General features: G+C 35.6%; 1 protein-coding gene and 1 long non-coding RNA gene across 2 annotated transcripts in view; one reads left to right on the top strand and one right to left on the bottom strand.

Moving 5' to 3' along the window:
• The window catches only part of LOC100748025 (lachesin), a 93426-nt gene extending 86981 nt beyond the window's left edge, over positions 1–6445 (top strand). Inside the window, exons 6-9 of the mRNA XM_003494127.4 lie at positions 1164–1314; positions 1400–1548; positions 5589–5648; positions 5725–6445. Coding sequence (XP_003494175.1) covers positions 1164–1314; positions 1400–1548; positions 5589–5648; positions 5725–5852 — 488 coding nt within the window. The 3' untranslated portion in view covers positions 5853–6445. The remainder of the gene's footprint in view (positions 1–1163; positions 1315–1399; positions 1549–5588; positions 5649–5724) is intronic.
• Positions 2982–5730, bottom strand: LOC117152422. Its single transcript, XR_004462805.1, has 3 exons — positions 3992–5730; positions 3547–3920; positions 2982–3300 (listed from the first exon to the last, which is right to left on the bottom strand). It is a non-coding gene; the product is annotated as an uncharacterized LOC117152422 (long non-coding RNA).
• Positions 6446–12452: the final 6007 nt, after the last annotated feature.

Below are 12452 nucleotides of genomic sequence, written 5' to 3'. Positions count from 1 at the left end.
TCGGTATCTTCAAATATGATTCAACTTGTTATAGATACCACTCGTATCTGATTGTTTGCGCGTACTATTGTCCGAAATAAAATACACAGGTTCACGGGGATATTCGAACAATTTTAGATACCATTTATGAATATATTGTGCGTAGCGTATGAAACATTTTGAAACATTAGCACCGTTATGAGACTCGACTATCGCGTAGTTATATTGGTAAAGTTTGAAATGAATTTGAAAATATATACAGAAATTACGAAGTATTTAATGTAATTATGCATATGTTTTACAGAGATCGCAAAAGTATTTAAACAGACTATTATCGTGCATTATATGCGTATTAATAAACTTCGATATTCAGTGGAACCATATTTAACACCATATGGTCAAGATCGCTATTTACGTTGTGTATTAATTTTGTACTAAATATGTGTTTGCAATGAATATCTTCTAACTTCTATATACATTTTCAAATTGGTTTCAAATTCGACCAATACAATTATGACTATCGTGTCTCGTTGCAGCACTAATGAAATTTCCAAATGTTTTGCATAATATGTACAATATCGAGATAAAAGTTCTGTACAGTAAACATTTGAATACTTTCATGAGCCAGCGTATTTCCAAATACGCGATTGAATAATAAATTACCTCTCTGCATGAATCTAAAACTAAAGTTAAAAGAATCTTTTTATATAACGTCATGCATACACGGCGCAATAATACTTACTGAAATGTCACAAATGTAGCATTTATACGTGTACATGATCGCTACATAAATAAATGTTGCGTAAATCTAAAAGCAAATTTAGAAGTATGTTTTTACATAATATTATGTATATATGACAGGATAATACTCATTGAAACGTCGTAAATGGCGGTTCTTACACGTACATGATCATTGAATATAAATTTATTTTCAACGAATGACGTCTATAAACGCGAATACTCTACACGCAGCCATTCGAGAAACGAAACGTTAGCAAACAGTGGAACAGTTGTTGTCGCATTAAATTGGATAACTCTAAGGAAAAATCGTGCGCACAGCTATCAGAAAGGAAAAGGACGAATTATAATTACCTATGTCGCCCGTAAAAGGACGTTAATTAAAATCTTAGCGAGCCGTATAACGCGATGAATATCGGCTAATTAATTTGAAACCGCTTTCACAGTTGCACCTGTCGTCAAAGCTCCTAATCAGCTTCTGGGAGCACCTTTGAGCACGGATGTGCAGCTCGAGTGCTATGTCGAGGCATTTCCAAATACAATTAATTACTGGGTAAAGAACCGGCGAGGCTCAGACGACGAAATGCTGCTCGAAGGGTGAGATTATGTGTTCTTTTAATCTCGTGTGTTCTTGCTTCGTTTCCTAAAGGCTGGTAAAACTTATTGTCATCGAATTACACAGGCTCAAGTACAATGTACGAGAAGAACGATCCGGATACAAAGTTCTGATGTGGTTGTTGATCAAAGGATTTACCGAACAAGATGTGGGCAGTTACAAATGCGTATCGACGAATAGTCTTGGCAAGGCCGATGGAACCTTAAGGTTGTACGGTAAGTTTTTTTACTCTTTGGAAAAAATATAAGTCGAGTGGAAGTAATAAGAAACATTTTCTTCTGTATCTTACTGTTGACTTACGTTACGTCGTTACGTCACGTAAATCACTCACTGTGTTTCCTGTTCTGTATAATATCTGCCTTTTTAACGAAGCAATTTCTCAAGTAATTGCTTATAAATGGACATGCGTACAATTGTAATAATTTTTTTAAAACGAGTTTTTTTTAAATAAGTTAAAAGAATTAGTTTACTAGATGATGTGTAAAAAAATTCATCGGTATCGATGTCGGAATGTTTCGTTTAACTACCAATACTACGGACAAGGTAGGGAGGATATTGAATGGAAATCTAAACACTTTTTGATTGCAAACCTCATCAAATAATAGAACGGAATTTCGGTCTACGGTTTTCACGTGCGCAATTTTGATTTTTAAAGCGTTGCATAAACGACAAATATCAATTTTACCAAAACATCAAATCGTTTTAATTGGGCTTGCAAGATGGAAACTGAAAGCGGTATTTTATTATATATACATACATATATAGTGTGTTTGGTTTATCTCGAACCGTACAAACATTTCGAAAAACACGAACGATACGTTTCAGACAAAAATTGTATAACACAATGGTGGACATACTATACTCTTGCGTATTTGATATTGCGGTATAACGTATAAAAAAATCATGTATACGTAAAAAGACATTACAAAGGAGTTTGAAAGAAACGTTAAAAAATGACGTTTATAAAAAGATATTTTTCCGGTCTGATTCGTCTCTTCGTAAATTTAAATTACGTAAGAAATATTTTTCTTATCATCGTGGATAGAGAAAATATTCCGTTTCACGTATAGACCTTCACGAGTTAAAGGGAAGAATGGAAACTAATATTATTCACAGTATATCGATTATATATGTTAACTCAAGTTGCGAATATCACATTTCTTCTATAATTTTCTTACTTTGATGTTCTTTCGCTTTAATACATCATTACCTGGACTGTATACTTCGTTTACTGTCTTGTACTTTATTTACAATTTTATATTTTTAGTTACAATTTCAATCATTACAACCATTGTAATTTTATTTTATGCTGAATCTGTAACGCTGAAAATAACACTGAAATAATAAGGAGTAAAGAGGTTCTACAACTCCCAAAGTGTATGACACAAAAATATATTGGGGCAATAATCATTATCAATAATAGGAGATTTTTTCCTACCGGTAACCATTTTTCTGATTTCAATCATCCTCAACTTGTATTTACATTACTGAGAATCAACACTTAAACGTATGGCACCAAAGTCAGACCCACGATTCGTACCTTATTAAAATTATTTCTTAGTTAGTTACCAGAAAGGTAGTTCCATCACAAAACATGTAAAAAATTACAGGAAGCTAATATAGGAAGAAGTGTAGAAAATGGTGGTCTTATAAAAATGCTATGGGTTAGAACATTTGAACTTTTTTATTGCAAGTTAAGGTTATGCAACATAGATGATTATTTAGAAATATTAAAATAAGCTTCGTGTACATTAAGATAAACTTCAGGTATGTAATAGAAGACTTATTTTAACATATGTATGTTTTACAATATAAATATAATTAACAGGAATAAATTTCGATACGTTGAGTCTGTAGCGAGGAATAGCCTTTGCGTGTTACAATTAATTAAACGAAAGAATCTCTTCATTTAAGTTTATTTATAAAAATTACAAGTATATTAATCTCAAACATTCTTCTAAAGTCTCCTGCGAAATATCAAACAATGAAGTCTAATTTTGATGCATTTTATTTATCAATGACATAAAATGAATTATAAAACTTATATCATTTTAATAAACAAAAAACTTATGCAAATGTTAAAGCATAGAATAAAACAAAAGTTATTACAGTTCCATTCTTTATTTGATATTTGTACATATATAACTATTGCCTAAAATACAAGTTAAATTTCAGAAACATAAATTTATGTTAATTTTGTGAAGATAAGTTACCTCTCGAGACGTTCACTTAGATTCGGAGTTGAAAAAGCTCGTTTAACTTGCGTCGCAGGAAGAGCGTAACTGTAACATGGAAGCTAATTTTGCTAGATATGAAATGACATGTTTCTTGTATTTCGTCATTGTCTCTATATCAATGTTCATACGCCTTTCTTTCTCATTTTCGATTTTCTTATACACCTTACCAAGCGTTTCAGAGCTGAAATCTTGCGACTCCTCGTCGGAAGACGAGTTCGCTTCCATCTCTCTTACAGACTCATGCGATAAAAAGGAAGAACTGTCACCTGTACGCGACACTTTGTCAGTTTTTCCGTTGCGACTGAACGTAGAAGTGGCTTAACTTTCTAGCTCATTAATTCTTATATCGACTGAAATATTTGTCAGATTAATGCGCAAGTTATATTATTTTACAAAATTACATTATTACGTTATCTCTTACCTGTTTTTATGTGCCTTTTCCCGTTTAGTTTTTGTTCTGAGACCAGCCATCTAATAATTAGTATTATAAATATTTTTCTATTGTTTAAATAATGAAATACCAACGAAGCTGTATCTCAAGTTATCAATTTGAATTGTACGAGGTGTTGTAAAAAAAGAAAAATCCAGACTGAGTTCATAAAAGTTTGATTAAGTGAGCCAATCTAAATTTTGCTTTCAGAAATCATTGGGGCTATGGTAAAGTCAATCGTTATATTGTTGCAGGAAGGGATTATTTTCAAGGGAGTGGAAGTAAAATTTAGATTGGTTGATTTAATAAAACTTTTATAAACTCAGCTCCAGTTCTTTTTCATAGCATGTGCTTTAAAAGCTAACCATTATTTATAAAAGTCGCCTAAAAATAACTGATTTTTCTGTGAGTTTAGCGTGGTTCCATTTAATGGGTTCAGTCCATGAACTATATGTATGCATCTGGGATCGTAGTCCATTCCTCTTTCGTTAACGCCAAAGGCCTCTTTAAATTTCCATTACAAATCTCCGCGTTCTAAATCTACAAGTATCTTCTAAATCTCTGCATTCTAAAAGCCGCTACAACATTTCGAACGTGAAATTGCAGTGAGTTGGGACACCGGCCTGTGGTTTCTTTAGATTCAAATGTAGTATTTGAAAAAGCAATACGTTATCAGTAGAGTAGAATGCTAAATATAATTACCATAAATATAATTATCTCAGGATCCCTAATGTTTTTTTTTCACACTCACGTACACAATTTACGATCTCAATTTTATTTTGCTGAAAAAAAACTTGCACTGCAAGTTTTAACGTGTGTCTGTAATGTATAAGGTATATAGCGTATATTTGTAATGAAATCAACAGAGGCATTTCTGACTTCTCGTACCGAAGGTTTGATCGAAAATGTTTCTTTTCTTTCGCAAACATTTCCGCTGTCATTTTCTTCTTCAAAGTCGCTTTCTCCCTTACACATTTCCGCTGCCATTTTCTTCCTCAAAGCCGCTCCCTTTCTTAGACATTTCCAAGTGCATCGAAATTTTCTTAAAATAGTGTATCTTCTTAAAATAGTAATCGATCGACATGAAATTTTGATCAACGTTGTACGTGTACACTCGTTTTCTTCGATGTCGGAGTGTAGGAATGGACGTACAAATATACTCCTTTTTTAAGAACTGGAAAATACTAATCTACTAAACTTATGACCTAGTAATAAATAATGAGATATTACTAAAATGAAATAGAATAACGCGATAAACTGAAGAAATGTAAATAATCGCTGCTGTATTAGCAATCGTAATGGATTCGGCATTTTTCCAAGCAATTCTAATCTTCGTTTCACAGATACATTCAATTGCAATTAGCATAACAATATCGACGTATTCGACACGCTTGTTTAGAAAATACATAGTTCGTCTTTCATGATAGTCCATCTCTACTTAAATTACCCTATACACGTCACTTTGAATCTACATATATATACATAGAATACATATATCGTACACGTATATTCTTATACTTCGATAGTAATAAAATAATTGTAGCAGAAATAATAGCAGTGCACTCACATATATATCATCTGTTTTTAGAAATAAAAATCGGTTTCGATAGATCGTCGCGCGGCAAGGATCATGTGTCTATAATCGGTGGTAAGCTAATCCTTTTCCTCTCACAATGATCTTAGAAAACGAGGAGAATGGAATAACGTTGATTATGTTTATTTAGGTCTAGCGGAAGCAGCGCAAAGTTCAGGCGCTAATAGCAGCGGCAGACGATTGTTTGGATGTTGGAAGAAGTTATCACACTTCTTGTCGATATGTCTGTTTGTACCAGTGCTACTGTGGCCGCGGTGAAGAAGGCATCTGCTGTTGGTCACCGCGAAGCTGAGTGCCGGATAACTTTGTGCCAAAGGACAAGAAAAGAGGAAGAATGTTTGTGCGTGTGTGCGCGCGTATGTTTGAACCTATACAAAATCAAAGAGAGTATTTGATTCGAGAAAAAAGAAAAAAAGAAAGAAAAAAAGCAGAAAATTCGAATTATTTGAATGTCCGTGTGAATGATAAGAAACAGCGAACCAAAGAAAAAAGAAATAAAACGGAGGCTCGCGTTCTCCACATCTTCCTATTTCCCTTTCCTACTTTCAAATGTCGAAAACATTTTTAGATCAATGGATGTTGTCAATGTATGCGCCCATTTAGATTTGCAATTAATTTTGCTGAACGTCGGTTATGAATCGGCGAATCAATGGAACGACGCACCGCCAAAAATACAAGACTTGGAAACGCTGAAGCAGCTTGGCCCTTCCTAATAATGCTTAACGAGACGTTGATAATAATACTTCACAATCATCTTATCATTGGTATCAGCGTTGCGGATATTTAGACGTCAGGAAATTCGATGTTTCGAAATAAAAGTATGCGATCGAACGTTGTATATATATTGTCTACAACTACACACACCCGTGTTCCATTTCCTGCCCTTCTTTATTCGAAATAATTTCAGTATAACTTCAAATACTTCTACCCTACATAGCGCGATGAAAGTATAACGCAGCTTGTGTATTGTATCTTTTACTGCTTCGAAATCGTGAAAAAATAATTTCTGTAGCTGTTCTAAAACTTTCAGTTCCAAATCTATTTAACGATCTCTAACGAGAAATAGTTGTATGCAGGTACTAACTGACTTTTCAAGTAATTTCAACGTTTCAATAATCATCTTAAATACCTTCGAAATGCGACAAAGCGTGTATATTTTTTATATTCGATCTCAATTTTCGCAGATATGTACAATGTACATAAGTAGTACTTATCGACGCAGCAGCACTTGCTACGGCTTTTAATAGGTCAGACTGGTCTACGTTATCAACCGAAACTCAATACTCGCTATAATATCACCGGCGAAGTACAGATACCATAGATCAGATACCAGGTACAGGTACAGCTACCAAGAGGAGATTCTGTACCTCGCCGCTGATAATATGTACATGTCGAATGTACATTATATTAAAGAAAATAAATCCAATAAAAACTTACACTTCTTGTTAATTATGACGTACGTTAAAACTTGAACGAATTGGTTAGCAGTTAGTATTTTGAGCATAACCCACCGATTACCTTGTAATCTTTTCAAGTAACTCATAAGCGTCTCTCATTACATCAAGGTGACAATAGAATATCGTAACTTTGTCCGTTTTTAAGATTTAAATAAAATTTATTAATACAGATAAATGTATTAAATAGAAAAGACTAATAAACGATTATTAGTAAATAATTAAACGTAATATCTCATTATCTCACTCAAATCTACAGAATACTTGTTAACATAAACGGAGCAATTTACACGAATTAATTATCGAGAAGAAAAATTACAGTTTTGTGATCAATTTTATATTCAAATTTTGCTTGATAGATGTGTAAAATGATACATCATACAAAATGATGTAAGATATCTGAAAACTATTTTTATACATTTTCAAACCATCAAATAAGTGTTTGACATTTTTGAAAATGTTTATTTCTTAGTTACAAATGTTTCATTAATTATAATAGATAAGCGATAGTTACTATCATCTTACAAACGTAAAATGAACAAGTGTAGTGGTTCTAGTTTCTAAACTGAAGGATATAAATTATTCATTGCTTGCTTATCTCAACTACATTACTGAATGAATTATATTACATTATCTCAATGAGATTACTCAATCTAAGTAGGGCATTTACCAAATTAAGAGCTATTTGTACCGATACTCCTTTTTTCTTAATTGTATGAGCTTGTTATTTTCAGTTTTGTAAAATCAGATGTACTTTGATTTTTATTTTTAAGACAATAATATACATATGAAACAAGCAAATAATACAAATTTTCTTCTTTTTAAGGATATCTCTCTTCTTCGTCTCATGCGTTTGGTTTATCGTTTGTCATGAAACTCGTATTAATTAAAAAATAACACGTAGTTTCCGAGACAAATCAACTGACAGTAGTTACAAAATTACGCATTACATGTACTACACTATATCTATTTACACTATTATTAAAAGATTCATTGTAGGTATACTACAAGAAACGTCGTGAAATTTGTTATAGTAAAAAGGCGGTACAACAACGTTGTACGTAAGAAATTCTAAATGGAATTTAAAAATCGGTCATTTGACCGGTCGCTGTAGGTTTACTATTATATCGTTCAAATAATTGTATTCTGACAATTTACAAAACTATACTAACTAAGAAAGTACTGATTCTTAGTTCTATGCATTTGAAATTGAAATTGAAAAAATGATACCTATATACTGGAGGCAATTAGTGTTACGTCGCGTAACACTCTACCTAGCTTGTGTAGAAGAACTCCCTTAGTTTACTTGGAAGTCCTTGCATTTTCTGAAAGGTTTTCCCATCCATTGAATTTATAGCGGCCTCGAGTAACAATATCGAAGGGGAATACCGTTTAAAGGGGACCCAAGTAATATTAAAACTCTTTACTATAAATAATTAAGTTTGCTACGTTGCAGTTCCAGCTTGGCATCTTCAAGGCGAAGTCAGGTATTTTAAAACGTTCATAAGACCGGAAATTGCATTCCTTACCCAGTTCGTAGTAAATATAGTTACCGAATAAAGTAGTATTTGCCAACTTGTGCGATTCTAACTTTTTCATGTGTGTTTCACCTTGATATTTCTTTATTACATAACGACAGATACGAAGCATTTACATCGTAAATATTTGTTACGTCGCGTAACACTCTACCTAGCCCAGGCCACACACCGCGGGCAATATGGCAACCAGATGTTTTCGAATACTCACTGCGTACCCTCAATAGTCTCAAGTACCTTCCATAAATCTCAGCAATTTCCTAGTAGAGGTCCTTCAAACCACACAAACGTCTGTTTCCGAAGAATTTCTAGAGACTATTGTCTACCACGGCTTGACAAGGGAAAGTTAGTTTTTCTCACCTATGATGCAACTTTCCTCCCACTAACCACTTTCTCTCGAGGGCGGTTAAGACCCTTCGTTTAACCAATTAACAACGAAGCCTACTCCCTCACTCTCCTAACTAAAATCGTCACCAACAAATCCGATGGTCCCGTGCGCTGGATACACCCATCCTTAGCTTTCCTCCGAGACAGCATCGTCTCCCAAGACAGTACTGATTTTACATCCTTCGAACGGTCAACATCCTTCCACCGGGTATACACACCCGCAGATCAGTCACTCATTCATTTCGTACATACGCACCAGCGTAACTACCTACGTTATAAGTAGTGGAATAAACGGTGAAATATAACTTACTACTGTGTCATATTCATTCAACCACCTCTGTTATCTTAACCGAATCGTAACGAGAATTTACGCCTTTCGCTGACGCGTTTTCCTCGCGACCGCGTCTCTTCGCGAACGGTCGTAACAATTAGATTACATAATAGCATCAAATTCGGTCTAGATATGACCGATCATATGCTCAGAAAATACACTATAAAATTTAAATCTCGGAGATGACCTCTACGGGTAGTTTTCAATATCTTATACCTAATAGAAATAAATACGTGAATTTTATATTAAAAAAACCACGAGAGAAGGAATTTCCCCCGATCGCTTAGGTGTTGCAATAAAACGATTGGTTCGCAATATGTTAATCTAAAAATTTGCGAAAATTGGTTCATTGGTTGCTACACATAGGCGTCCAAAATTTGACAATTCTCTTTGACGTTGTATGCACGAAATTGCTCATTGCGAAAAAAACTGGCACATTTATCTACGAATTTACGACATGGCGATTTTTTAACGTCATTTTCTTAGCCATATATCCAGCAAAATATTTCATGGCATACAATTCCAAGAAGCAAACTGATGTTGATAGTTCATTAATTTCATGTTAGGTAGGTCATTAAGAATCATATCAGCGTTAATACTATCATCATCACTATGCTCTTCCATGAACTATAATGAGACATCAGATTATGACACGGTTGTGTCACACTGTGATATATTATCCTCCGTTATTAGCGACGCCGTGTCTCACTATAATCTTCTATGCAATTTGCAAAATTAAGACAATGAGTTGAACGTAACAATATCTATATTCTTCTCTATTTGCTAGACGCACTACTGTTACCGAAAAATTCTGGTTTTAAACAACCCGAACACAAGAAACAAAATTTTTCGAGCAATCCACACTTGATCTCGAAGTCGTCAAAAATGCAATGCTATCCCATAACCCATCAGGACCGACGTCTATGCACTGTACAAACTCTTGTTTCGTTCCTACTAGCCAAAGTTCATACAGACACTCTATTACGTTTCACGACATCTCTCAAGGATGGCTGATGCTCACAGTAACGTTTTGCACTGTGCAGAGCTCATCAGATTTTTCGAATTCTCTTCTGGAATGGCAGCCCAGTTCTCCAGTGGTCGTTTTACGATTAACTATTACCTCGACGAGTCAGGAAATGGAAAATCGAAATTTAGTGGAAAGAGAGAATGAAAGTAACTCTGACGAAGTAATTGATGATCGAGCAATCGCAGATGCGATCGTTGATTCATTCTTAATTCATTTTGGAAAACTATGTCGCAAGATGCAATCGGCAGCACGAAAAGGAACCTCAACAAACAGATGGAGTTTTCAATTATCGACCAGAAACTGGTATGGTAATTTTTCATATCATTTAATCTAGATATTAAATCAACTTCTACAAAATTATATGTTTTTATATGTTTTCATAAGCCGTGTGCACAGGGGTATTGTCGTCTTACAGGACACAGTTTTTGTTTGTCGCAACTACGATCTTACGAAACAGGAAAATTTTCAACCGACAACACCACGGTCGTCCCATATCCTCCATGCTCGCCAAATTTAGCCCTTGGTAACTTCTTTTTATTTTCCAAAATGAAATCGAAAGCGAAGGGGCAAAGTTTCTGCATTGTGGAAAAGGTACAAGAGGTGTCGCAACGGGTACTTGATAAGGTTGCAAGAAATGATTTCCGAAGGTCATTTGAGACATTACAGTACAATTGGAAATAACATAACGAACAACTATTTTGAAGTAGGCGAGAGCGGAAACTAAATAAAAGACACATCCTATACTTCAGAAATAATCGAGAAAAATATAACAGTTTCTTTATCATCAATAAACAAGTATAGAACCTCAAAATGTAACACAGGGGAACCACAAAGAAAAACGGGACAGCAAACGCAGAACAAGTTATTTCATGCAGCATGAGTATGGAAACAGAGAGGGAACCGACGCGAAACAGTGACAGAATCTAAAATTACTTGCGAAGCCGGAAAAGATGCAAAAAGATTAAATCCAGTACCCATACTACCAGAAAAGAAAATACGAAAATGCTAGAAATGATCGAAAGTCCAATAAAAGAAAACGGTGGATCAGGCGTCAAATCCAGCAACAAAAGAAAAAGCAACAGCATTCCTGCGAAGAAAGGAAATCAAAACTAACGCGGCTTTTGCATCCTGGATATGCCGTGCCAGCCCTTAAACGACACGGTTATGGATGACTAGTACAACGAAAGAAAGAGCGAGGTATGGGCAGAAGTATCTGCAAGGAAAAAAGGACAAAAATAATTTTGCTCTTATTGCCTCTGGATAACTTTGCACCTGGAAGATGCACAAATCAGGATCAATAAGCAGCCCAACACGTAGGTTGTAATCGATGATCAAAGATACAATAAAAATAATCAAACCTTAATAGTTAAGATACAAGACAAGATGCTCTTTCCTCGGAAGAATTCTCTTCAGAGGAAATATTAATTTAGACCCAAAGATGAGACATCACAGGGAAAGTCATCCATCATGCCGAACGTTCAATGGGAGGCCATGGAGACACATTTTTCGGAGATTCATTTAATGTCTTCCAATCCATCGGACATCTGAACGACATATACCGAACGTATAGAAGGCGCAGATACAGGCAACCTTTCGCCGGAAGTTGCTCATCATATCGCTATTCAATGGAGTACAAGATGCTCCTGCAACAGAAGTTGCAGAAAATCACACTTTGAGCTCTGGTCCCTAAAGTGACGGCCACAGCCAACGCCTTATGCGACTTATTGCCAAACATTGGCGGGCTGGAGTCGAAGTTCGCCAACTTTACGAGGGAATGGTTCGATCCAGGCTCCTGTACGGGACCCCGGTGTGGGCGGAAAATCTGCCGAGAAATCGTCGCAGCTTACTGCTACTGAGGAGGTTACAGAGGATTACCTCCATCCGAATAGTCAGGGAATATCGGACCATATCCCACGCGTTGGCGTCCGTGCTAGCGGCGTCTTCTCCGTCCGAACTACGGGCCCTAGCGCTTCGGCAGGTGTACCATCAACTGCGGAGCTAGTGCTCGGGCAGGGATACGCCCTCTACCGACCAGTCGGTCCGTGACGTCCGGGAGGAGGCAAAGCTCGAAATCTGGGAACGGTAGGGCATTCGGCTCGCCGCCGAGAATACGGCGCGGTCTCA

This window comes from Bombus impatiens, unplaced genomic scaffold, assembly GCF_000188095.3.
Source record: "Bombus impatiens unplaced genomic scaffold, BIMP_2.2 scf_1553, whole genome shotgun sequence".
NCBI lineage: Eukaryota > Metazoa > Arthropoda > Insecta > Hymenoptera > Apidae > Bombus > Bombus impatiens.
The sequence above is the reverse complement of the archived record's forward strand: the minus strand, read 5'-3'. Positions and strand labels throughout refer to the sequence as shown.